At 36.8% G+C, this 27,205-nt stretch overlaps 3 protein-coding genes and 1 pseudogene across 5 annotated transcripts; 2 read left to right on the top strand and 2 right to left on the bottom strand.

The window, feature by feature from the left end:
• The first annotated feature begins 772 nt into the window (after positions 1–772).
• On the top strand, positions 773–10,361 carry LOC121259478 (F-box protein At1g78280). Its single transcript, XM_041161081.1, has 16 exons — positions 773–1,153; positions 2,001–2,111; positions 2,328–2,383; positions 2,736–2,878; positions 3,731–3,928; positions 4,030–4,229; positions 4,983–5,082; positions 5,192–5,767; positions 5,932–6,054; positions 7,192–7,272; positions 7,345–7,676; positions 7,814–8,071; positions 8,971–9,055; positions 9,190–9,415; positions 9,772–9,937; positions 10,017–10,361. Exons 1-16 carry the CDS (start codon positions 1,005–1,007, stop codon positions 10,153–10,155), a joined length of 2,943 nt encoding a protein of 980 aa, XP_041017015.1. The 5' UTR covers positions 773–1,004; the 3' UTR covers positions 10,156–10,361.
• A 468-nt stretch (positions 10,362–10,829) lies between these two features.
• LOC121260287 (serine/threonine-protein kinase SAPK2-like) lies at positions 10,830–18,280 on the bottom strand. The gene is made up of 15 exons (XM_041162113.1): positions 17,941–18,280; positions 17,757–17,831; positions 16,974–17,075; positions 16,812–16,865; positions 16,597–16,689; positions 16,426–16,518; positions 16,188–16,292; positions 15,947–16,044; positions 15,068–15,350; positions 13,740–13,775; positions 13,559–13,623; positions 12,153–12,210; positions 11,973–12,081; positions 11,474–11,746; positions 10,830–11,285 (listed from the first exon to the last, which is right to left on the bottom strand). Exons 1-15 carry the CDS (start codon positions 18,058–18,060, stop codon positions 11,047–11,049), a joined length of 1,803 nt encoding a protein of 600 aa, XP_041018047.1. The 5' UTR covers positions 18,061–18,280; the 3' UTR covers positions 10,830–11,046.
• Positions 18,281–19,860: 1,580 nt separating this feature from the next.
• On the bottom strand, positions 19,861–21,882 carry LOC121259477 (annotated as a pseudogene).
• A 1,829-nt stretch (positions 21,883–23,711) lies between these two features.
• LOC121259476 (14-3-3-like protein) lies at positions 23,712–26,468 on the top strand. Of its 3 annotated transcripts, none has more exons than XR_005939593.1 (5): positions 23,718–24,336; positions 24,898–25,020; positions 25,430–25,546; positions 25,660–25,778; positions 26,086–26,468. XR_005939593.1 is itself a non-coding variant. In XM_041161080.1 (4 exons), exons 1-4 carry the CDS (start codon positions 23,857–23,859, stop codon positions 25,726–25,728), a joined length of 789 nt encoding a protein of 262 aa, XP_041017014.1. In that variant the 5' UTR covers positions 23,712–23,856; the 3' UTR covers positions 25,729–25,932. The 3 variants fall into 3 exon arrangements, 1 of the variants encoding a protein (XP_041017014.1); XR_005939594.1 differs by having other exon boundaries at positions 26,036–26,468; XM_041161080.1 differs by lacking the exon at positions 26,086–26,468 and having other exon boundaries at positions 23,712–24,336; positions 25,660–25,932.
• The last annotated feature ends 737 nt before the right edge of the window (positions 26,469–27,205 follow it).

The following is a 27,205-nucleotide window of genomic DNA, read 5'->3' as shown; positions in this document are numbered from 1 at the left end:
TCCGATCCACATTCAATGCGGCCGATCTTGCAGGGACATGATCCCGATCTGTCTGTTTTCCATTAATACGTGGTGATTGGAGGAACTGCCAACTGTTTTATCCCTTCTTGAGCCATTGGATTCGCCTAGGCTTCTACTCATTGGGGGTCATGGGCCTCAGCGCAAGGAGTTTGGGCCAGCTCAGCTGAGTACGAAAAATCTCATTTCCAGATCATTTCCAAAAATATATCTCTCTAACGAATTTAAGTTTACTGTAAACTGTTTTTTTGGTTGAAACCTGTTATCGCATTCACTACAAATGAATAAATAAATCTAAATTGAAAAATAAAGTGACTGCCATCCTTTCAGGTGCGGTTTGGCCACCCATTTTTTGGGTGCAACCGGCCACACATGCGGAAAGGCGAGAGAACCAACTTGACCTTGGGATGTTTGTTTTTGTGGGGAATAAATATAGATAGAAATTATTATTAAAAATAATTATTTTACATATATGATGTGGTATTATTTAGATTACACATTTCTCGAGTCTAAAATAAAAAAATAGAAAATTAAAAATAACCATATAGTGAGTATAAAATATATACTACTACAGTAATTTTTCTTTAACATTATTCTTTTATGGCTGTCCGGCCGTTTCAGATATTTTTTTTATTTTCTTATTTTTTTAATATTAATAAATAATTAAAAATAAGTTCCAATTAATGGAAAGATTAGAGAACTTTCTGGTGTTAATCTATGATTATATGGCGTAAAAACACCGCAGCCTTTGCCCTCAAAACCAGCCAGCCTATGAGGAGGCGTGAAATCGTGGTGCAGGTGCACGCGGTTGAACCGCGCAAGGAGCACGTTCCACGCGTGCGAAGTTGCAAGCTTTCTCACTGCCAAGCTGCCGCGTTGTTTCCAAGCAAGAAGCAAACTTGAAAAAGAAAAGACCGAACAATGCCCGGAGACGCCACCTTGTAATTCAAATCGCATCCAATTTCTTCACTTCGCAAAGGTCACCGATGGACAATTCTCAGGCCCAGGCTTTCGGGCCCAGAGATCGCAGACTAGACGCCCTCGGAGACCTTCGGGTCCTTCCTGATGAAACCATCTGCGCTATATTGGAATACCTTACTCCTCGAGATATCGCTCGCCTCGCTTGCGTCAGCAGGTTCTTTGCGGTTTTCAGTCCAATTAACCTGCTCTGCAATCGATAACTCTAGAGTTTATACGTTAGATTATGCGCAGTTATTTCAACTCACAAGTATTCGGGATTTTACACAGCACATTTCTTTTGTTTCTTAATATCATATTGATTGCTAAATCCGTATCCTAAATCTGAGTATCCTAAATTTAATTTTTCTTGCCAAGAACGAGGAACTAGACTATTTTGAACAATAGGACATGTAATTTAGGAGATGTTAGAATTGGTGGTTTATAGAGGATGGCAAATGAGTGAGACATTGTATCGATGATTACTTGTTTACACCATAATATAGTCGTCTGGTTATGGAAGATGAATTCGATCGAGTGAGACTAGAATTGGCATATCGGCAGGATTTAAATGCCAAAGTTAAGCCTTATAACGGTCATTAGAGATTGTTGGGTTAACGTTCGGTACTGATGACCATGCGTTTATAAATATGCAATGGATTAGGTACAGCTGCAAACCAAGTTCCTTTGCGTATGGAATCTTCGTCCATATACAATCTGCAAAGAAGTGTTGAATATGTTTTGAATACATACAAGGGAAATTTAACTCCTAGGTTCTTTTGAATCAAGTTTTTATCTGGGGAATACAAATATCGTAAATGTAATATCTTCACGCTCTTCAATTCAGAATAACCATGGAGATCTTATTATCATCATAATTTTCATTTTGATCAATGATTTTTTTTGGTCTTTGTTCACCTATTTGTATGTCACTTGCTACCTTAAAAAAAATTGTTGAAGTTAGTTTAGGTGGCAAATTTATGTGCTCCCTAATATAATTTTTTTTTTTCCTTTCCGATATGCAGTGTGATGTACATATTATGTAATGAAGAACCACTGTGGATGATTCTATGCCTTAAAAGACCAAATGGTTCGCTCCAGTACAGAGGCTCATGGAAGAAAACAGCTCTGCATTTGTATGCCTCACAATTCCTGCTTGAGTGTTTCTGATATTATTCTTTGGATTTGAAACTAGGTTTAGTTATTTATTTATTTTATAAGTGAAACTAGTGTATTCTTTTGAATCATTTTATTCTTGTGATTTTAATGAGCTATAAAAGTTCTAGTCCAAGTTTATATCCAAGTTTATAGTACATGTTCTGTAAATGACTGTTGATTCTTTTTTTATGTAGGGAGAGTCTGCCCAATGAATGTGAAGAACCTTGCAGAAAACCACTACATTTTGATGGTAACTGTTTCCTTACCATAGTATCTTCAGTGCTTTATTTACTCATAGTGTTGATCTTTTTCAGAAAACTCAAGTTCAAGAAACATCATTTAATTCATTAATTTTCAAAAAAAATGTATACTGATATTTTAGGACATCCCAAAATGGTATAGAGGAGTAATAATATGTGATGGAGGGGAATTGTTCAATAACTATTTCCAGGGATTCATTTTTTTATATTTTTGGTCATGATATTAGTAAACTGACATGGAGGAAATGTTTCTGAAGCCATTATGTGACTATTGTTTGAAGTATCTTTTATTAATTGTCTCTGAAGTGTTGAAGTCATTGTTTATAATATACATTTCTACAGGATTCAACTCTTTGTTCTTGTACAGAAGATTATACCGGAGCCATACTTCATTGTATGGGTTTTCTTTTGACAATGGTACTGTGGAAAGAAAGAAGGATCTCTCTATAGAAGATTTTTATCACCAGTATGATGGGAAAAAACCGGTAATGTGATAATGGTTGACATTTGATTAATTAGATTTTTCTGGGACCATTGTCTTCCAAATCATTATGTGCACACATTTCTCATTTAGATTTATCATGGCATCCTCTGGGCCATTTTGCTCTTCATTCCTTGAATCCCCTTTTTGTGACAATGTCACATATATGGACCCTGATTGCAGTCGTTTCTTCTCGTACTTTATGCATATCTATGATTGTGGGCTTATTTATAAGTTTCTATGTTGCTAGTGATACTTTCCCTGAAATAAACTGTCACTTTTGCCACCAGCGCCATACTGACCTCCAAGATAGTTGTTGCTGCCACTGGAGCCATGCCTCACTGCTACCACTGCTGGCACAAGCAATCAGCATGTTTCTATCACTAACAATGCCTCCATTATCATTTACATCTTACCACTTATTGTGCCACCTTTACTTGGCACACAACATCACCACCAGGCAACCACATTTGCTAGCATTGCTATCACCCCCAACACCTGTGCCAATTGAATAACCATTACTCTCTGGCCTACCTCTGCCATTCCACTGGTTTTACAACCATGAATACATATGTAACAAATTCCAGTATCTGTGACTTCACAAATTTGTTGCCTGCACTTACCTATTATGCTAGTCTTATTTAAATTCCGGGACCAAATTTCCCTTCCATCTTCTTTTCAATGATAAACTTGGGTAAACAGTAGAGGAAATGATAAAACTTTACCAAGATGTGTTGGTTTCTTTTCTGTAATACACTCCTATATTATATCAGTTGGCAAATTGGGAATCATTCCATGTGATTCCTAGTGTTGTGTTTATTTTATTCACATGGAGTTTTGTTGAAAATTCTACCAGGTTTTGCTCACTGGACTGGCAGATTCTTGGCCTGCGAGGCGTACATGGACAACTGACCAGTTTTTACTGAGCTATGGAGATACAGCATTCAGGATTTCTCAGAAGAGTTCACAGAAAATCTCGATAAAATTCAAAGATTATGTCTCATACATGAAACTTCAGCACGATGAGGATCCCATATATATTTTTGATGACAAGGTGCCCCTATATATGTGCTAAATTACCAATACTCTATTATGATGTTTCCTCTTTTTTTTTTTTCTTTAAAATTTTTAAAATTTTTTTTATTGTTTTTGCAGTTTGGGGAAGTTGCACCTGGTTTGTTGAAGGACTACAGTGTCCCACATCTATTTCAGGAAGACTTTTTTGATGTCTTAGATAGAGATCAACGACCTCCATTTAGATGGCTTATTGTTGGGCCAGAGAGGTCTGGTGCCTCTTGGCATATTGATCCAGCTCTTACCAGTGCCTGGAATACCCTTTTGTGTGGTCGTAAACGGTAAATCTCACAATTAACTGCTTGTTAACAGTGCGTATTTGTGCAGTGGTTCTACCCAATTTAATTCATGGTTGCCAGTGTAACTATTACCTGTCGCAGCTTATGCATGTGGTAGTTGATGAGCATGTGCACATGATGAAACTATTTTACTGTTTTGTTTTTTGGTACTCAGGTTTGTAAATAATTAATGAGTAATGTTACATACAATTGTGGAGTGTACAAGCGCCGTGCAGTCGCTTTGAAAAAGAGTGGAGTCCACTATTAAAAAATTAATTTTTTTATGTAGGTCCCGTATTTACTCACTTTTTTCAAAGTGATTGATCGGCATTTGCACACTCACGACTGCAACTATCATTTCTCATAATTAGGTACTCAACACAGCACTAGGATAGATTGTTCCCCCCCCCCCCCCGGCTTTTTTGTAAAACAGAAATGGAAATTCATGGGAAAATGAGAATTGGATCCCACATTGGGGAAAATAGAAGCATGTTGAATTTGATTCATGCTTGGTGTCCTCCTCCATGTGGAAGTTGATGGATTTGAAGTCATCTCATTCTTAGGCTGTTCTTTATGCGCTTAATTTCTGGAATATTACCCAACAAAATTATCTAGTATTTTCCTTAATCCATTCAATGCTTAATTGGAGTTCCACCTTTTGTATCTCATCCAATTTGCTGCATGATTTCACATTTTGTTTCGCTTCGCTATGATTGGAATACCTGGCTTGAAGCAATATGTCTACATGTTGAATAGGTGGGCATTGTATCCACCAGGAAGAGTACCCTTGGGAGTAACAGTGCACGTAAATGAAGAAGATGGTGATGTCAATGTCGAGACTCCATCGTCACTGCAGGTGTTCAATGCAGAATGTGGTTTACTTTGTGAACTATTCCGATATTCTATTATATCTATTCAACTTACAATGAATAGCCTTTTTTTTTTCTTTTCTTTTGTTTGTATAGTGGTGGCTTGATATTTATCCACTACTTGCTGATGAAGACAAGCCATTTGAGTGTACCCAATTACCGGGGGAGACAATTTTTGTTCCAAGTGGATGGTGGCATTGTGTCCTGAATCTGGAAACCACCATTGCTGTCACACAGAATTTTGTGAACTCCACAAACTTTGAATTTGCTTGTTTGGATATGGCCCCTGGTTATCGCCATAAAGGAGTTTGCCGTGCTGGATTGCTTGCTCTTGATGAAGGCAGTTTCGAGGATGCAGATGAGAACATATGCTACAATGATGATGATTTCAGTTGCTCCGACCTGACTAGGAAAGAAAAGAGGGTCAGAGTTCTGAAACCTGGAGATGATCCTAGTAAAGAAAGAACTACCAATGGTGCCTCTAAAAGATATAATTTGTGGAAACAAGGTTTTTCCTATGATATAAATTTCTTATCCATGTTTTTGGATAAAGATAGAGACCACTACAATTCTCCTTGGAGCTCAGGCAATTGCATGGGACAACGAGAAATGAGAGAATGGTTATCCAAGCTTTGGGTTGGAAATCCAGGAAAGAGAGAACTTATATGGAAGGTGAGTTTTTTGCCAGTTCATTTTTCACATTTTGTAATCCATCTTCTTGATCTACAATTTTATCTGCTAGATATTTCTGGACTTTCCTTGTTGCTAAATGTGAAGTACCTGATATATTTGTCTTCTCAACTCCCTTGTTAAATATTCTCTCTGAAATGTCTTAGGGAGCATGTCTTGCACTAAATGCAGACAAATGGTTAGAATGCCTAGCAGAAATTTGCACCTTCCACAATTTACCTTCTCCTGCAGATGATGAGAGGCTTCCTGTTGGCACGGGTAGCAATCCTGTAAGTTAGTTATCAATTTCCTGGTTAGTCATTATTCTCTAAAGATCCATGTGTTTTTTCAGTACTGTACTGCTTCAATTATCTGTATTTCATATCTTATGGTATACATTTTTTGATCTTATAATTCATGAAAGATCTCGTGATGTGTTTGTGGGATCAACTGCGTCGTGCATAGATGTCATATAAGATTGGAATGAGGGAGCTGTATGTGGCTCATGATAATCACATAATGTTTAGAATCAGATTAAGAATCAGATATCTTCTGACGTGTGGGATTCAGATGGTTGATAAATTTGGTACTAAAATTAAAGGAATGAGCCATTAAACAATATATAATTCTTACTTGGCATCAAATTGCAACCGAGCAAGTGACTTCTTATATAGTGGTATTTTGTGGGTTTTATTACTATTTTAGTCTTTCAGATGGGTGATCATCCCATATTCTTGGGATATTGTACCTGACGCTCCTAGTGCTTTGGCTGATTTTATTTTTTTACCATGGCTGTGGCACATGGTAGGGGTTGGTTGATAGAGTAGGGAGGAGAGGTTGAGAAGGGAGAGAGAAGAAAAGTGGTCGTGGGAAAGAGGGAAATTCAGAGGGTATAATTGAAAATAAAAATGTCTGTTAGCAAGTTAATGGAGGTCTTTGATTAGAATATAATCAAAGCATGAGGGGTGTAAGCTACAATTTGCCTATCTTCTCCAGGGAGAGAAGTAGGTAAGTAAAATTAAAATATATTTCTGCATGGATGGTGGTAAATACATTTCTCACTTGACTTTTCTTGAGTAAAATCTGACCTGTTACTACCAAGAAAGCCTCTGAAATCATAGCAAATGAAGTTAATGCTCCAGTGACAAGTAGTTTGGTTGTTATTATCTGTAAGCCAGAATGAACTAGCTTTCTTAATATTAAGAATGCACGTAACCTACATTACTTGGGTGCATTTTTAAGCTTCTTAATTATTATATTTAACCTTTTTAACTAGGTGATTATTAAAAGGATCTCCTCCAACACTAAAATAAAAAAAAAAGGGAAAATAAAATGACAAATGCATATGATAAGTCAACTTATAATTCGATACCACTAACAGTGGACTTGTGTTCCAACTCTGGTAATGTCCTGAATTTTCTCACCAGGTTTATCTCATAGGAGACTCTGTAGTCAAAATTTTTGTTGAAGGAGGGCTGGAAGCTTCAATGTATGGTTTAGGCACCGAGGTATGGTCTTACATTTTCTTTTGAAGTTGAACTTTTTTTTTCTTGCATCTAATGATTTTATTGCATTTACAGCTTGAGTTTTACAATCTAGTACGTAAAGTCAACTCCCATCTGAAGAAGCACATTCCTGATGTTCTGGCTAGTGGGATTCTTTACCTTGAAAATGGGTCTTATACAGTTGTTCCTTGGGATGGCAAAGGAGTTCCAGATGTGATTGCTAAGAGCAATCTTATTCCAGAAAAATGTGAATTAGATGGATATGCTTTTGGTTTATGGAGCAAGCAACAATTTGAATATAGAAAAGCGGCAACTTCAATTCATGAATCATTTAGTTCAGCAGGATGCATGATGATATGGCCATATATTATTACAAAACGATGCAAAGGAAAGATTTTTGCTCAATTGTAAGTTACCATGAACAATATATTTTTTATTTTTTGTTAAAAAAAAAAAAAAGCAGTGAAATTTTGGATTTTAAGATGTGTGAAAAGCAGCATAGTTCCAACTGATTGGACTCGACTTCATTCTGTTATCTTCGCAGGAGAGAGAGATTGTCATGGGAGGATACACTAAGCTTAGCTTCTTTTCTGGGAGAGCAGCTCCGTCAGCTTCATCTCTTGCCCCTTCCACCTTTTAATTGTTTAATTTTTTCAGATATTGGAAAGGACTTGGAATTGACCTATACTAACAGCTGTATGGAGGTTGTGCCTAGTAAGTCAAATGCTCCAGCAGAATGGGAAATTTTTGTCAGAACTTTAATCAGGAAGAAGAAGGATGTAACAAGCCGCTTGTCTAAATGGTATGTCTACGCCTTTCACAGAAGAACATATATCTACAACTGTTATTAACAAATAATGAAGAAATACCAAAATTGAGAGGCAAAGACTATTGTATCAGACACCTAGAGCCTATGTTGGATGCTGAGACCAAGAGTGTGTTCGGTTTTTGGAGGTTGTCATGTTGGACAATCCTATGCCCTCATAACTCAGTACTAGATGTTCAAACTCCCGTATCTAGTAATGATTAAACACTGTCCGTGGGGCTTTTGTGGAAAATATTTGGTTAACCTTGTGAGTTCAAAATTGTGTTTTGAACTTCCAACTTTAGCTGAAATAAAGACATTTTGGTTAACCTTGTGAGTTCCAAACACAATATTAATTGTGTTACTAACTGTGAGATCATGCTTCAAAACAAGATTTTTAAATAAGTTATGCTCTATTTGACCAAGGGTGTTCAGATCCGATCATTATTCTGTATATTCTTGAGGGTTGTAAGTCTGCTTTAGTGGATTCTCTAGGAAAAGGTTAGACGACTGAATAATCTCTTGCTGTAGGGGTCGTTAATTATATATTGAGATAGTTACGTCTGAATAACATTCATCAGCTGCGAGCTGTACAGGCGTACCTATGTTTTCTTTCTTTCGCTGATATGCCGAGCAAGAGCCTGGGTTTTTTTAAGGCATGGTTTTTGCAGTAACAATGCATGCGTATTGTGCTGTGATTTGCAAGCTATTTATCCTGTACTGCTTAAGGATTAGTTTTTAATTACAACTGATCTCTGTTTATTGAATCTGTGTCCTTAAGATAATTCTGATTTATATATCAGTATGAAAATTAAGCTACATTTATGCATTTTGTATTATGGCATTATACAGCTTATTGTGAGAAACCTCTGATATTCTTTTGTTGCCCTTTGTAGGGGAGATCCGATTCCGAACACACTGATAGAGAAAGTTGATGAATACATCCTGGATGATTTTTCCAAGTTGCTTGATATAAATGAGGTCTCTTGCCCATCCCACCAATCGATTGTTAATGACATTTTTTTAAATCAAAATGTCCTTTGATATGTTAGTATATGTTTGTGATGAACGTATATTTATTTAGTCCTTTTAAGTCTTGCTTTATTCCACTTCAGGGCAAAAATGGTGTAAATAAAGTTGGTAACCCTTGCTCTTGGATACATTCGGATATTATGGATGATAATATTCACATGGAGTCGAGGTCAGTTCCTTTATGCTCGGGTGAAAGTGCGAAAGATGCTGGCGGGGTGGATGATGGCTCTAAGAATGGCTATGATGATGGTCCAATGGGAGACTCATGGAGTCCTAGCCACATCCTTGATTTCAGTGATCTTTCTTTAGGTTAGAGCTTTCTCTTATTCATTTATAGTTCATCATTTACTGCTGTTCATTAGTCCTAGTCACTTGTCTAGGCTTCTCTACCTTCATTAGCATAGAGCCAAGTACGGTCCTGATAGCATGAGACCACTTGTTATTATTGGGGGGAAAGGATGGTTCTGTGGCAGGGAGGTTGATCATTGGGGGAAAAGAATGTACTAAATTTAACTATTCTCCGATGGTATAATGGAAGTCTTTAGGGTCGTGTAGAGTCATGTGGCTATGAAACTTCAAGATGGTCTATCTTGTGAATTGAAAATATAAAAATAAAAAGATTGGTGTTTATTAATCTCAAATCTGATTCTCTAATTTATTTGCAGGTGATCCCATTTTGGACTTGATCCCCATATATTTAGATATATTTAGAGGTGATCAGAGTCTCCTTAAACAATTTTTGAAAAGCTACAAACTTCCTTTCAGAAGAATGCCACTGCATGAATCGGTGGAGGGTGGTGATAAACTCGGACGACTATCATACCTTGTCATGTAAGTAAACATGTCTGCATAATTAAATAACCTCATATTTATAGTGGTGGGATTCATTTGGATGTTTCCTTGCATATAGGTGCTATTGTATTTTGCATGAAGAGAATATTTTGGGAGCTATCTTTGGTTTATGGAAGGAACTCAGAACTGCCAAGTCATGGGAAGAAGTTGAGCTGGCAGTATGGGGAGAGTTAAATACTTACGACGGCTTTCCCTGATCGCTGTCTGTATCCATATCTAACTCCATGATCGTAGTCAGTCCTCTCTAATACAAATAGATTTCATTCAGGCACAATAATCGTTCCTTTTGACAATATTGTATTTTATCGTATGATGGGTCTCTTCGCCTCATTCTTTAATTTACTTGGTAATTTATTTTAAAACGAAACCAAGATACATATATAGTCGAACTATATTTATTACATTCTCTGCTTATAGAGTTTTTCGTTCATTTGTATTGCACCCCGGGATCATTCAAAATGAGAAATTAGACGACAAAAACATTTGCAATGCTAGGAATATACTCGAGCTAATTGCATACTCTATAGACTTCGTCAAAAAATAATAAATAAAAAATAATAATGAATCTGATACAGCCTTGACATTATCCTATCTAACTGGGACACTGACTAGCCAAGCAAAGCCCAGCGGTCTCAAATTTGGACAATTCAGTTAAAAAAATATTAGGATTCCTTCGACAATGGAATGATTTGACCATCTCATCAATGGCCCAGTGGTTCATTTGTGGCACCTCTCTTTTGAAGAGGCCCACGACTCTTTTGGATAAGTTAGATTATGTGAATTCATAACTATTCGGCAAAACAATGTAGAAAGAACAAGGAAGCATCTATGATCAGCCAGCATATAAAAAATGATAAATTAAAGAAGAAAATTACGATGCAACAATCGAAAACCTCCATTCTGTCAATGATGAAAACATCCACTGAGCAAAGCAGAAACAAAGACGACTCAAACAAACACGGCAATCATAACAAAGTATTTCAGAAATGGAAAAAACAAATTAGAAATTTCATTTATATTCGACTTCTAACCAAAATTTAATGACTTGAGGAAAGCATGGACCCGCGCTCAAAGAGATAAACGAGCCCCTATGCAGCAATAGATGGCTTAGATGCGGCAGAGAGCCTGGATCTTTTCTTGGCTAAGCTCTCACTACGACGCTCTCTTTGCTCCTTCAATCTTGTTGCAAGAAGCTTCTGGTACTCGGCAGCCTCTGACTTGGCCTTGGCAATTCTCTTCTTCTTCTCTGCAATCCTTCCTCGCTTCCTCTGCAAAGTCAATGGGGTGACCAACCTCTGAATTTTGGGAGCTTTACTTACTTTCTTCCCTGCCAATCACACAAGCAGGCATTAAACTTAACAAATAAAGAAAACACGGAGCCAACTGTTTTTCAGTAACCTCATTACAAATTGAACCTTCCAATTAGAAGTTTTTAAAGGCCTTAACAAGGAAACTAAAAATATTCACAGGCTCTTCAGTCCCCCACGAATTCAATAATAAACCTAGAAAACTTACCAGCTTTCGTAGTAAATGACCTGCGATAGGTGTTGACATACTTTCGGACATCATCCTCCTTCGAGAGATTGAAAAGTTTGCGGATCTTTGATGCCCTCTTCGGACCTCGCATTCTTGGTTTCTCAGTGTCAGTCAGACCAGGAAGATCATTCTCACCCTTCTTCACAATAACCAAGTTCAGAACAGAAAGGTCTTGGCTGACAATGCATCCACGCACAGACTTCCTCCTCCGCTCTCCATTGCGCCTACCATACCCACGGAAGCAAGGAGTGCCTGGCCAATCAAATTTAATTATACCTTAAATTTTTTTTTTATATAGGAATTATACCTTAAAATTTCCCTCTAAGAAAACCTAAAAAACAATTCTTATTTACTGATTGAAAAAAAAAAAGAAAAAAAAGATCTCCGAGCAAAACATGTTAAAGACCATGATGAAACAAGATGCTTCAAGGTATTTGGTGAATCATAGCATGGAGTCATAACAAAAAGTTTGTCCAACCTCTCCGAAGCAAGAGACGAACACGACCCGGAGTTAGCACTCCCTGCTTCATTGGGAACCCTTGCTTGTCACAGCCTCCCATGATTTTGAAAACATAGCCCTTAAATTCCTGTTAAACAAACTCTTTCAGAGATTTGGAATTAGTATCTAGTTTTGGGAAGTGACATGGAGGATGCATACCTCTCCGAGAGAATCTCCACTGACTTCCTGTGAAATCCTCTTGTCAAAAAATGCTCGGCTACAAGGTCAAGAAATATAATAGAACATGAGGACTTAGCACAAGGAAAAAATTTAATTAATCTAAAATCTTCTATTTTCGATTGACGAGTAAGCCAGCCAAATATATAGTCGTGAATAAAAGTTGAGCTGGTTACAACAGAGACTTCCAACCAAAGCCTAGATATCTCTTCGTCTAATCAAAAAAATATATAAATTTTTTTCTTTTAAATAATTGGAAGCACGCAGGAAGTGTAGAAAGACCAACCCTGAAAAGGCCAGTAAATAAGAAATGTCCACGATTATATGTTTTCAGCACCTTTTTTTTTCAGAGCAATATAATACATACTAATAATTACTTATAAAACAAAAAACATACTAATAGTTTAATTTTGTCTTCCTTGAGCTATGCCTATTACAATCTTCAATAAAATCTTGTTTACATATAAATAATAATTTTTTTCCATAACTAATAAATTTATTGATAGCAATCTAGGCAAAGCCCAAACATACAAGATGTATATAAGAGAAAAAACCTAGTTAAGATGAAGAAGAAGAAGAAATAGAAACAAGGAAATCATGCACATTGAGCCCACTGAAATATATAGCCATTGTCTAAAGAAATAACAAGCTGACAAGAAAAACCTTAAAAGCTCCTCTAAAAAACACTCCTTGTCTTCAATAATTTAAAATTTTCCTCTTTCAAATCTTTGTACAGATAAGGAGTTATTTTAAGATGTTGCCTCCTGACATCACCAAGCTCACATTCATATATCAATAAGTAACAACGAAATGTAACTGTATACACCAGATGCCAAATTATACTTTTCTACAAATGGGACGTTAGTGAAACGACGTGAAATTGTAATGTTAAGCAGATTTGCATATTCCTTTTGATTATACTGCTGTAAGGATGTCTCATGGGGGTAATAGGGAGCGGTCTTGATTCCCAATGTTCAACACAACTTTGGTTTTGACTTTGGCTTTGGCTGTGCAACAACGCACACAGCATCAAGTTCATCTAGTAAATCCATTTTTCAATCCCATTTAATTTATTTTCTAATTAAACATGTAATTTCATCTATTTTCCCCCTTAAGAACAAAGCATATAAAAAAAAACAACAAATAGCTAGGACAGCGATACTTATCCATCGGGCATACTGCCTTGGCTTATATTACAAAAAAAAATCTCCAAAGGAGAAACATGTTCGATTCAGCTCGACCAAAATCCATTGATATTTAGAGTTCGAATAAAGGAGGAAAAACGAGTCCTGTTTGGCACGAGAACTTTAAAGGAATAATAACTGAAGCTACACATAGAACAAAAATGGTAAATTTAGTCTATTAGATAGAGGGGAGAGGGAACTAACAGTTTCTGGTCATCGTCGATTTCAAGTTTCTTTTGACACCCCGTAGTAGGGTTCGCAATGTTGAACTGAAAACATAAACGTCGCCACCGTTAGCAATGTCTCTGTGTGTGTGTGTGTGTGTGTGTGTGTTTGTGTGAGAGAGAGAGAGAGAGAGAGAGAGAGAGAGGTTAGGACAGGAAACCTTCATCTTCGAATAGAGAAACTCCGGAATACCGGGCTAGGGACGAGTCGAGGCAGCAGAGGCGGCTGTAAACGAAGGCGAGAAAGAGGAACTGCCTTCTTGGAACTGATTTTAGGGTTTTGTACAATGCGCTCGGTCTCGGAGCCACTCTTTATTTATTTGTATTATTTTTAAGAATGATTTGATTATTTGCTGGGCCAAGGCACAACCCAATAATAACAAATGTAGTCCACAACTATAGAGGGCAGAGAACAATGGTGAGCTCGGCCCATATATAACGAGTTCTCAGGCCCAGTGACACGATAAGATAATAGTAGTTTAGTTGCTAACATTTTTCTCCTTTGTACCCTACCCGATGTATAATTTGAACGATATAACAAAAGTAATTAAAGCATAAAACGCAGTGCATCAACGCACCAAAGAATTATAATCTTTTAAAAGATAAATGATATTTACAATCGTGGAATGTATAAGCGTTGCACAATCTCTTTAAAAAAAGTAAGTACATACAAAAAATACATAAAAAATAATAATTTTTTAATAGTAGACGCCACTTTTTTTCAAAAATATTGCACGGTACTTGCACACTCCACGACTATACGTAACATTACTTTTTAAAAGAATATTTATACAAGTTACACATGATAACTTTTTTCGTCCTTAATATAGGATTAAGTGATTGATAGATAAGTGAAAAATAATAAATAATTCCTAAATTATTTAATTTTTTATTAAGAAATGTTGAAAGTATAATGATTAAAAAACAATGAATAATATTTAAAAATAGTATATAAGCATAAGAATTTCAATGAATAAAGTTTTGATATTCGAACCCATTTGGATGTAAAGAGGATCATCGTCCCACTAATGGAAGGGTCTCTCATGTCAAGTCCCAACCAGGTGCATCACGGCAAATGGCAAAGCCAACATGAATTGTGTCTATATCTTAACAGCTTGTCTCAAAACAAAGAGGGAGAGTAAAAAAAAAGGTCTGTCTCTTGCATTTGAAAGTCATTCTCAACATCTTGATAACAAAACTCTGAAAGCAGGTATAAAAGCAGGTATGGAGTTGTCTGAGTCATGCCCACAAGTCTACTATTATATACAAGACATTTCACAAAGAGTCTCATTCTTACTAGTCTTCCTCCCAATAAGGCTAAAGCAAGGGGGAGGACCTTTCAAAGTCCAAGTAGCAAAACATATATAATAGAAGATCTTTTATGAGAAAACTATGAAAAGTAAGTACTACAAGTGACACACGCAGGGCCTTCTCTCTGTCCTGTCCAACTGCTGGAAAGATTATACACTTCCACTCATAGTGGGCACACAAAATCGCCACTTATTTCTATATCTTCAAGATCTGCATCATCATCCAAGTCATCGAGATCCATGCTGCCTCCAAGGAGATGCGCACTAACCTTGGGGACCTCGACAGGTTTCCTTGCCTCTTGAATAATGGACAATACTTCCTCGATGCTCTGTGATGGGTTATTTACATCATTGCTCTGCCAGCTTCCACCTTCCATCAGTTCTATAGGCAAGTTCTTCAAGAACCACGGGTGGTTTGTAATTTCTGGGATTGTTATTCTCTGCAAAGGGGAAAAGTACAGGCTATGAATAGAAAACTAAACACATATAATGACACGAGATTTTCCCAGGCTTACCCGCATGTCAACAATAAAAACTAAGAGTAATGCTATGTACAGTCATGAAGTATGCAAACGTCGTGCAGTCGTTTTGAAAAAGAGTGCATTCACTATTAAAAAATTAATTTCTTTTCATGTAGGTCCTGTATTTATTTACTTTTTTTCAAAGTGATTGCACGGCGTTTGCGCACTCACGACTGCAACTATCATTTCTCAAAAACTAATTTAGCTATGACCTGACAGTTCCACCATAAATTTATTGGAATGGTAATATTCAAAACCTCGACATTCACTAAAGACCATAAGAGGTGTGTTAGCTATTGAAACATGAGCATGTTCACTGACCTAATAGAAGAAACTCCTGCACTTAAAAACATGTATTATAAATCCGCCTCTGATTTTCTACAATAATAGTTGGGTCTGAGGAATACTACGAGACCCTTATAAAAATGTTCCAAGAGTTCAGATTTTATATCAAATTTGGCAGACAGGCTGTCTAAGCCAAACCGGTTAGTAGCATTCAAGAAACCAACATTCGACATGAATTTGAACCTCATTTACCTTTTCGGGTTAGCTACAAATATCCTAGATAGAAGATGTCTACATTCCATTGAAAGTCGAACATAATCGGGAATTGAGTAGTGGACGCTAAGTATCCGCTGCCATAAGCCATGACATTCAAATTAAAACACCAAAATAGAAAAAGCAAACCTGCTTAATGGTGCTACGTTTATCAGAGGAGGGGTAGAAAACAAGACAAGGGCAGGGGGAAGGGTTGAAAAGTTTATGCCTCAATAATTACCACAATTGTTTTTCTGAAATTTTTCGGGTCATCAGGATCTTCAAATGGATAAGCCCCAACTAGCATCACATATAAGGTGACACCACAGGACCAAACATCTGCAATCTATAGTTCATAAAGATGAGCAATAAATAATAATGCAGTGAATTGTGTGTGTGTGTGTGTGTGGGGGGGGGGGGGGGGGGGGGGGGGGGGGGGGGGGGGAGTGGTTTGTGGGGAATAAAGAACTGAATATCACCTTTCCATCATATTCTTTCTTAGACAGGACCTCAGGTGCAATGTAAGCTGGCGTCCCTACGGTAGACTTTGGTTGTGAATGGAAGACAGATGACTACAACATGAAGTAACTGATTAGTAATCAAAGGCTAGTAAACACCAGCGTTTGATGGGGTTTGGTTGGACTGTTTACCTTTGAGTACCCAAAATCACATATTTTAACACGTGGTGCTGTGCTGCCATCCAAGAGTGTATTTTCAAGTTTAAGATCTCTATGACAGATTTGCTGCATTGCATGAATTTCTTTACATCAAACACTATCAAAGATCATAGATGCGTAAATAACCATTTGCATTATAAGTCACAATACACCTTTACACACTCACAAAGAAGAGTCACAGTTCTTACCATTGAATGACAGTAGCTGACCCCTGATATCAGTTGCTGAAAGAAAAACCTTGCCTGATACGAACAGAAAAAGAGAAAATAAGACATATGGAATGAAATTCGAATATTCTATTAAGATTTATTATGGAATGATTAGACTCTCATGGGACATCCAAAAAATACCTCATCCTCACTAAATCTACCAGCATTGCATATCCTCCCAAAGAGTTCACCTCCAGCAGCATACTCCATTACTATTGCTAAATGTGTTGGTGTTAGCACAATCTGCAACAATCATCCCTGTAAGCTCTTCAAATAAACTCCCCCATCCAGAAATGGCCATACAAAAGACAGTAACAACCCCCCCCCCCCCCCCCCCCCCCCCCCGGCCAAAAAAAAAAAAAATCTTCCCCGTTGCAAATTGGCAACAACCAAAAACAGATCCTACTAAAACGGCATAAAATGCTTCATACGGAATAATTTATCACCTTCCCATTAAACCCAAAAAACATTCCGAGGATGAAACTTTGTCTAAGTTCCAGGTCTATCATTTACCACTATTCAAGAGTTCTACCACATCTCGGTCCGGGAAGAATGAGTTAGCGAGTGAGGAGACAAAAGCGGCTTCTATTATCGCTATTTATCATCCCATTTTATTTTATTTTATACTTCATCGCCAGCTAGATTACTAGCTTCATTGTTCTTACACATACAGGCCACGTTTCTAGCTAATTGCAATACGCTTTGGTATCAATTGAGGAGACCTGTCCAAGAGCAATTGGTATAGAATATCTATCCGCTAAATAACAAAGATTAACCGAGACAAGTCTTGGGAGCAAGAAAGGGTATCATTTTTCAGATAGATACCAAGTTTTGTTCTTTTATTTGAAAAGAACGCCCAGAACTACAAAGAATATTCCCTATTACTATGTTGAAGGAATGGTATCGGCATAATAGATTGCATACCTCTTTGAATCTAACAATATTAGGATGCTTCAATGATCTGTGGTTCATGATTTCCCTTTGCACATGTTCATCAATCTGCAACATTTTCGAAAGCCCTCAATCAACCAGAAAGCAAAAACCCGTATTGAAAATTTAGGAATACACGAATAAAAACATGAAAAGTTCGAGAAGAGAAGAAGCAGACCTTCTGGCCTCTCTCAATAAACTTAACAGCAAAGAGTTCCCCGGTCCACATATCTTTAACCAACTTGGCTACCCCAAAATTCCCAGACCCAATTTCTTTCAAAATCTCATACCGTTCCATAGTTTCAAAAATACCAAAAAAGAAGACTAGCCAAAGCAATCTCTATCTTTCCCCAGCCACCCACTGTCTCCTCTCCCCACGCTTACCCGTTTACTGACGGCTAGGAAAACCAGAGGACAACAAAACAAAAGGAAAATCAATGCTTGTGTTGGAGAGGTTTAGGCCCAGTGTGGGTGTTGCTCGGCTCATTTGTTCTCATCATTTGAGTCTTCTACAAGGCAGAACTCTTGAAAAACGGAGAGGGAGAGAGAGATGTTAGACACGTTGAAGTATTGTAGAGGTAAGGGAAACGTCGGGCGGTGTATAGGTTAAAGAAATTGGCCACAGGCCCACAGACAATGAAAATGACGGCCGAACACGATTACTGCAAGCCGAATTTGGATGGCATGGAATTTTTTTTTTTCCCCTTTAAGTTCTATGAATGGCATGAAATCCAGTAGCAGATTTTCTTTTCACTGAAAAAAAACTATTTTTAGAAGTTAACCGAACTAACACGCGTGGGAGACATGACTCTAATCGTTAATATTTTTTTTCTCGGCAGGAGACAAGATTTTTTAGCAGCAACCAAAAAAAAGTTTGATGCATGTGGGCTGTGGCTTGGTCCCAGGTAATTGATATAAAAAAAGAGATTTTATAGTTATTTTTATTGTAAAATATATTTAATATATCATATCAAATTATATCAGTTTATAAATTTATTTTTATTAAATTTTATTATAAATATAACACTTCTTTTAATATACTAAGGAATACCATATATTATTCAAAAGAGATTTAGAAAAAAATCAAATAAGATTTAGAACCCTGCACTAAATTCCTAAATGGAACCTAGAAGCTATGCTCATGTTAAGGTAGGAGAAATGTCCTGATTTAAGGAGATTCTAAGTTAAGGGAGAGAGCGAAAATGAGATCGACTGGGGAGGGGGAAATGAGACTTACGTATTAGATTATTATAAACTAATGTACTGTAAACTTAGTGAGAAATACACGTGTTAGATTATTAGTGGATGATGTAAGTATGGCATTCGCGCACCTTGTCTGGTCTGTAGCGTCTCTCATTATTTATTCATCCAGAAGGTAATCTTTGGAAAGGGCTTTCACGGATTAGGCCTTAAGATAGTTACGACCACAACCTATAAGGACAAACAAATAAGAGGCAAATCGAGTGGAAAATTGAAAAAAAGAAGAGACATTTGACCCATTCATGCAGTACTCAGCCGATCGAGTTATAAAACTTGTTGCGTGCAAAATCATGAGATAAATTTTTAATACGATTTAGCGTCTTATATATGCATTTGAAATATACAAGCAACTGTGACTTTTATATATTCTCAGTACAGTGGTGCTGCATCTAACATTAGGCGAGGCCCATCCTTGATCATATATATATATATATATATATATATATATATATATTATAATATATATAGGCTCAACATGATCTTCCTTTCCATGAGTTTTTAATGAGCTTTTCAAGAACTTTTAATCCGGAAAGTTGTTAGCTATATCAATCCAAAACAGCTAATTAGATCTAATAAAAAAGATTTGGTTAAGTAATTCCAGCCCATCGATCTGAGTTTTTATTTAGATCATGACATATCATGTAGGCCTTTCACTCCCCAGTAAAGACTTTAGTGGCTCTTATTTTCCATTGAAAAAAGGCGCGCATGAATCATGCACCTCAATGCATGACTGGACCACACGATCATAAAATATCTTTTTGTCCATAAAACATCTCCTTAGAGCTTGAGATCATCCAATTGGAGAACATATGATCATGCACAGAAAAAGCAGTAACTGGGAGTCTGGGCCTTTGAAAAATTTTGATAGGTTATTTTCAGGTTAAAGGGGTTAGCCCACATGACATCGTGAGTTGGGACCAAAATGCGTGGAATATATATTTTATTGATGTGTGATGTGCATGTTCCCCTAGAGTCCTTCCAAATCCCAGACGCAGTCAAGTTGTCATAAATTTATAATTCCCTTACGGCAACGGCAGTTCTGAAACCTCGTCTCTATTCTGCGTTCGGTTAACAAACATCGATCCCATGCTCGTTGCCAAATCTTCGGCGCGATCTGCATACACATGCATGACGCATATTATCTAGCTAAGGCCAACATGTATTACATATACACACATATACACGCCACATATATTTTAGGCATCTGCCTGGCAACAAACATATATAGGTCCTTTTTAGGCGACATTAATTCGAGGGCCAACGTAAGGTGCTCCGGTAACGACTAGATCGTCTGGCAGGTCCTTTTCCTCAAGCATAGCATAGCCTGTATATATGTGCCACAACGAAAACAAACGAATTATAATTTAATATGCACGTACCATACGAGTGAAGAGTCTACTCGATCTACTCAAATTTGGAGCTTCAAGTTGGAGAAAGTTAGATACATGAAATAAGTACTTTGAAATTGGAAATTTTTTTCCTACTGATCGTGAATACGCTTATTATGTAATTACCAGGCAGTGATGGGATGTGGAAGTCTGAGAAATAAGTGGAAGGCCTTCCAAGCTCTTCAGAATATGGTGGAGATAACACATCTAAGATAGCACAAGGAGTCAGCGCAGTGAAAGAATGAATGTTACCACCGCTTCTTGGAAAGAGGACAGAAGCTTCACATGGCGCCTTGAAAATGCCATCTACCGCTTTGGATGCCAATCCAACTGCACCCACCATTTTAACATGATGTTAATGTTTCTCACAGGACACTGGGTTAATTAACTTGAGTTAAACAGGAAACGAATGCATTTTGGAAGCAGGCAGATGTCTACAGAGCATAAAAAATGAAAATGGTAATGTTATTGCAGAACATATGATTCTTAATTGGTTTCTTACACGTTTGGCAGCCAGAATTCATCACTTTCACCCAATCGTAAGCTTTGACATAAACAGATCCATAGAGGAGTTTGGACAAGACAGTCATCTCAGGGTGATCATGAAGAGGAAGCACCCGCCTGCTGGGAAGCAAAACACGCCCATCTGCTCAAAAATCCAGATAACCTTAAAACCTCGTATTGGCTTTGGCCGCAAAACATATATAATTCTTTCATGATCTACCATGAAAGGAACACGTAGATTTGTCTAGTATTTACTGTATAGATTGACTGCTCAGATTAGCACATGTAACGCGAAAGAAAAAATATATATATATCCCTAGCTAGGAATAAACATACATCATGTTTCTACTTACAGAGAAATTGTCACATTCATGAATATGAATGTAAGTAATGTTACGGACGCCTTGCCCACAAATCAATCCCTCGACACTTTTTGGGCTTGTTGGCGGAGATCCACAGAGGCCAAATTCATCGATTCCAAGATCTATGGCTGTGGTTATGTCTACATTCACGATTCAAAAAAAGAAAAAAAAAATTACAGAAGATCTAGCTGATGGCTGTCCTGAAACCTAGCACAATCACGATCATGCAAACATATGACCAATAAATTAAGCGTAACATGCAATACCTAGGAGATTCCTCAGCCATTGAATTTGTTGGAAATTTGGAAGCTCCTTCTGAGAAAATACAGCATTACAGGCATCATATATCAGTTGTATTTTGCTGATCTGCTCGATCGTACATGAGTCCATGATTTTTTCTTTCTTTTGAGCGTCGGAAAATTAAATGGTGTGATAAGATTTGCATCCCTTCCAAGTGATGATGACTGTATATAAATGGTAAGAGATGACCAAGAAACAGGAGTTACTAAATTCAAAGTGATGTAAAACTAAACCTGTGGCCTGTATTGACTTCCACCTTTCAGTGGGCTTTCTTTGGTCTGGTTTGGAATGATTATTTCTGTAGGCTATAAGTTACAGGGAGCCTTATTAAATCAATCAGTTTGTACACACAATATCTGCCCATCTGCCCTTTGTTTCAAAGTAATTATAGCGGGCTGTGGAGCGTGGAAGTCGTGAGAGTGCCGTTTTCCAACCGGAGCTTCGAACGCAAACTGGATTACGAGAGAGAGATATATATGTATTTCTAGATGCTGACCACCAAATGGGTGGAACTACTTTAATTTTTATTTTATTTTCTTATATTTTAATCACGGGTGGTTTTATTATAAAAAGTGAGATTCCTAATGCTTGTTCAGGTAAATTATCAACCAGAAGTAAATAATAAGGACACTGTCACAACTAGAGTATGGAATAGAGTGTAGAGTTAAAGTTTGAATTCAAAATATCTGTTCTGATATTATATGAAATTATCACTTATTTTAAAAGTTTAAACTGCTAAGAATAAATAAATTTTATTATTTATTTTATATCTTAAATATTGTAAAAGAAATGAATCTGTTTCTTTACTAGATACCATAAACAAAGAGTGCTATAAGAGCAACATTGAATGCACTTTATTAACACTTGGCAAAACTTAAAAAATGAACTACTTCAATCAGATACCTTACCTGTCCGATGGAGAGAAATGAAAGATGTATGAGTAATGATAAATGTGTTCATGCTTGTGCAAATGCAGCCTATTACTTTTAAAAAAGAGTGGCATCTATTATTAAAAAAATTAATTTTTTTTTATATAAATCTTATATTTATTTATTTTTTTCAAAATGAATACACGGTTGTACATTCTACGACTGCAAATATAATTTCTAATAATATTAGAAGATACATTCATTTTATTTATTAATATCTATAACTGATGATCATATATATATATATATATATATATTTACAATATTTGATTTAAAATGTTGGCAGCATCATCAAATACTTGTCAAGCAGCTGGGCCTTTCTAAACCATCCGTTTTTAAGTGCAGCCCAGTCACTGGGCAAGCATTGGTTGCAAAGATGGCTGGCATCCATTGATAGCTAGGCCGAAGGGCATTAAAGGCCTGAATCTCATAGGACTACTGCCTTCCGACCATCTTTATCTTTCTTTTATTTGTTTTAAAAATCATATTTTTTTTTGTTACTTTTAAATTTCATCAGTTTTAATTATACTAAAATTACTAATTGATGTGTAAGACTTCTAAAATCACTTCAATTAAATCAGATCGACCGGTTTGATTAGAGAAGATAAAATCTAAGATGGAAAGAGATTACTTGTTTATTTTTTCAAAAAAACTCCCATACGAATATAACTAAAAAAGGTTTAAAAGCATACAAAAAATAATCAATAGCTTGAAAACATCGCTACGTACTCTCAATATTTGCTATATAATTTGTTTCACTTAAAAACCCTAATATTAATAAAATACATTTATGACTTTTTAATCAGAAAATATCTTAATGATAAATATGAACCTCGTTTATTATTAAATATTCTCTTATTATATGAAACCTGGCTTTATAATTTTATCTTAATTTTTATATAAGAATTGTTATAATTATAAAGAAATTTTATAAAAATAAACTTATATATTGATATAGTTTTATATGAAATGTTAGATTTATTTTATAATAAAAATAACGTTATCATCTAACGTATCATATTAAATCATATCAATTTATTGATTTATTTTTATGAAATGTATTTGTAATCAAAATATTTCTCTTTTAATATTAGTCGGACATGATATAATATTGCGAACCATCCGATCTTGAATTAACCCAATTCCTTAGATCCAACGGTCCACGTTTAGTTCATAAAATCAAACTGCCAACGCAATTATCGTTCCGAGTAGCACAAAAAAAGGTCACCTCTTCCCCCAGTTTACTATTTTTGTTTTGGAAGTCCCCAATATTTCACAACCTAGATCTAACCGTCTAATTTGTTTTGGAATTCCCCTCTCTTTCTCTCTTCTGTGTTATTGAATCAAGAAAATGGCGACAGCTCGTGAAGAGAACGTGTACATGGCGAAGCTGGCCGAGCAGGCCGAGCGCTACGAGGAGATGGTGGAGTTCATGGAGAAGGTCACGGCCGCCGCGGTGGAGAACGAGGAGCTGTCCGTGGAGGAGCGTAACCTTCTCTCGGTGGCCTACAAGAACGTGATCGGGGCGCGTCGAGCCTCCTGGCGCATAATCTCCTCCATCGAGCAGAAGGAGGAGAGTCGCGGCAACGAGGACCACGTGGCCACGATCCGCGACTACCGATCCAAGATCGAGTCGGAGCTCTCCTCCATCTGTGACGGCATTCTCAAGCTCCTCGACTCGCGCCTCATTCCCTCCGCCTCCTCCGGAGACTCCAAGGTCTTCTACCTGAAGATGAAAGGCGATTACCACAGGTACTTGGCAGAGTTCAAGACCGGAGCCGACCGCAAGGAAGCCGCCGAGAGCACCCTCACTGCCTACAAATCCGCTCAGGTCACTCTAATTCCTCATCGTTATCCTGCCTTTTGCTTGCAGGCTTCCAGATTTTTTTTTTAAATGCTCCTATATACTGTAACTATAATTTTTTTTTAATGTATAGGCTGGCTCGTCGGCTTATATTAGTAATATTTTGTGGATGTGTTATTATGCTTAGGATTTTGATCGACATTGACGCTGCATTTGAAATTCTTGATTTTGAATAACTTTGTGTTAAATTTAGATATGCGTGCGAAAGAAATACAAGAGTTTTAGATGTTTACTGTTTTGATAAATCTTTCCTTTTCTTTTGCAACTGACCGTTGGAGCGTAGATTACGCGAATGCATTTATTTATCTCAGTTTTTATGCAAAACTTTACTTCTGCATCTAGTGTCTGCTTTAAATTACTACTATTTATTTTGTGCAGAGAACGTTGCTGACATCTTTCTTTTTTGTGTTTTTTTATTTGTAACTTCGATTATATGCTTGATTATAGGTTCCGTAATAATCATAATTCTGGTTTCATTCGCTGCTTCTCTGTTTTATAAACTTATCGAATATAGGTTTCTGTCTGCAGGACATTGCCAACGCTGAGCTGGCTCCTACGCATCCAATCCGGCTTGGGCTTGCTCTGAACTTCTCTGTGTTTCACTATGAGATTCTGAATTCCCCTGATCGTGCTTGCAATCTTGCTAAACAGGTTGGGGAACCTGAACATCATTATCTTTTAATATATGTATGTGTATATATATATATATATATATATATATATATGCATAGATGTCTTGCACTTTTTTTTTTCTAGATTGATCATCTCTAGCTACGCAAGCAAGCAAGTGTCATTTTTTATTGAAATGAAAAATAAATTTACCTAATTGTTTCTTGGGTTTCCAGTTCAAATAAATGGCAAGGCCTCTTTTGTTTAGTCTTAAGGTGGTTGTGTTGTTTTGACCACGATCTGTTGGACTGTTCTGCCTTCTCAGGGCCTAATAGTAGAACTGGGTCGAGCAAAAAAAATATAACTGATATGACTTTACTCTATTTTGATTTCGTCTTTTAGTTTTATATGAGTTCTTTTAATTTGTGTCACCTATGAATGTGCCAATCAGGCTTTTGATGAAGCAATTGCCGAGTTGGATACCCTGGGTGAGGAGTCATACAAGGATAGCACTTTGATCATGCAACTTCTCCGTGACAACCTCACTCTTTGGAGCTCTGACATGCAGGTTTTGTACTAGATCCTTCTTGGTTATGCCCTATTTTCCCCTCTCCTGCATCACTGTTGTTTCATTTTTTTAATATTTGTTTTGATTCTGAGTTGTTTCTGGATTCCATGTAGGATGATGGGGCAGATGAGATCAAAGAAGCAGCACCCAAGCGGGATGAAGAACAGCAGGCAGCTCATTGAACTATTTGTCAAGACTTCAACTTCTCCTCTATGCCTTTTAACTGGAGAAGGTGAGAAGGTGCTTGTTACTAATTTCGCTGCTACCAAGTTTTAGGCATTCTTGTTTATTGTTACCAAATTGATGGGCGTACCAAGTCCTTTTAGCCTGTCCTATCACGTTATTGTGTTTCTGGATGTGCCTTCATTTTGAAAGTATATTTTTTTATCATTAGCTTCTTAATTTTTTTGTTTTCTACTTGTGGAAATTGATCGATCCATCAAAATGGGTATGTCTTGCTTTAGTTTGATTGGAATCCTATTCTATCAGATCAGAAGGTGCATTGATACGTTTGTTGGATGTTTGATGAATGCTTTCAGAATACCCACCATGAGCATAATTAATTGGTTCCCAGAGCATGAGCTCATTTTTGCTCTCGCAATCAATGCTGTAACCGATTTTCCTTTGATGGTTTTCTCCACACTACTGCAGTCCACTCTTTGGCTTTCCTTACGTTTGGCTGAGTTAGACTAGTTCAGTTTACGTTGTGTAGGCTTTGATTTGCGTTTTAATCGAAAATAATTACGATAACCTGTTTGAAGCTTGTGAATTTTGTTGACTCATTATGAGTTGTCTGCGTGTGATGAGGCATAACATAAACCATCATTGACATGTGGTCAATTACTTTTTCTAAAGGGGCACGAGGTTGAAGCATTGCTGTATGACTTTATTTTTTTAATTTTTATTGCGGACAGTTGGAATATGTGTCTCGACCTACTGGTCCCCAACAGATTGACATGTGGCCCGGTAATATAGTCATATAAAGTGATTGCTACAGCTCATAATTGTTCGGTATCTTTTAAACATGGAAAATGCTTTTTGATCCTTTAAACATTCATATGATCTACCATCCATTCAATGTTCCCATGGTTCTACCGAGCTTTCTGCCGATGATGATTATTGATAAGGCCCAATATTGTGTTTGGTACGAGGGATGGGGAAGGACGAGGAGGGGAAAGAAGGGGTTATAGAAGATGAAAAGTTAATAATAATGATAATAATAAAAAGGGGGATAGCGGATTGTTTAGAGCTGGGAAACAAATATAAACTCCCAACTAAAAAGAAAGATATATATTGTTAAGAGGGGTATGCTTCAAATGGTGTAAATATATTTGATTATGGTTTTCATCCCATATTGGTGAGTTCTTGTTCGACCCTTGAGAAACAAATGAGCAATTAATTGGCCAATCTAAGAATTGTTAATGGTGTAACCATGCCTCCAAATTTTGGAGTGTTATAGTCGCATTAAAGCATCGGCATTAGCTTGCTTAAAGTTTTATTTGTCCACTGTTAATCATCTATTATATTATAGTTATAGCTTTTCAAATGCATTCCATCATTCAATTGTCTATTTTTTTTCTCTATACCATTTCATTAGTTATCTATTCAAATGTACTCAACACGTGATTCCAAATACCTCTTCCATTGTAGACTTTTGGG

Source organism: Juglans microcarpa x Juglans regia, chromosome 4D, assembly GCF_004785595.1.
Source record: "Juglans microcarpa x Juglans regia isolate MS1-56 chromosome 4D, Jm3101_v1.0, whole genome shotgun sequence".
Classification (NCBI taxonomy): Eukaryota; Viridiplantae; Streptophyta; class Magnoliopsida; order Fagales; family Juglandaceae; genus Juglans; species Juglans microcarpa x Juglans regia.
Note: the sequence above shows the minus strand (reverse complement) of the source record. Positions and strands in the feature narration are given on the sequence as shown.

Excerpts from the sequence above, each read along its gene's own strand:
- LOC121260287 (XM_041162113.1), bottom strand. The coding sequence starts at position 18,060 with ATGGAACGGTATGAGATTTTGAAAGAAATTGGGTCTGGGAATTTTGGG. Across the intron at positions 15,351-15,946 it reads TTTGTAGCTAACCCGAAAAG|CCTGTACTTTTCCCCTTTGC; the intron begins GTAAATGAGGTT and ends TTCTATTCATAG. Across the intron at positions 13,776-15,067 it reads TAGAAATAAGTGGCGATTTT|CCCGGTATTCCGGAGTTTCT; the intron begins GTGTGCCCACTA and ends ACTCGTCCCTAG.
- LOC121259476 (XM_041161080.1), top strand. The coding sequence starts at position 23,857 with ATGGCGACAGCTCGTGAAGAGAACGTGTACATGGCGAAGCTGGCCGAG. Across the intron at positions 24,337-24,897 it reads CTGCCTACAAATCCGCTCAG|GACATTGCCAACGCTGAGCT; the intron begins GTCACTCTAATT and ends TTCTGTCTGCAG. Across the intron at positions 25,547-25,659 it reads TTTGGAGCTCTGACATGCAG|GATGATGGGGCAGATGAGAT; the intron begins GTTTTGTACTAG and ends GATTCCATGTAG.
- LOC121259478 (XM_041161081.1), top strand. The coding sequence starts at position 1,005 with ATGGACAATTCTCAGGCCCAGGCTTTCGGGCCCAGAGATCGCAGACTA. Across the intron at positions 5,768-5,931 it reads AGAGAGAACTTATATGGAAG|GGAGCATGTCTTGCACTAAA; the intron begins GTGAGTTTTTTG and ends GAAATGTCTTAG. Across the intron at positions 9,938-10,016 it reads CGACTATCATACCTTGTCAT|GTGCTATTGTATTTTGCATG; the intron begins GTAAGTAAACAT and ends CCTTGCATATAG.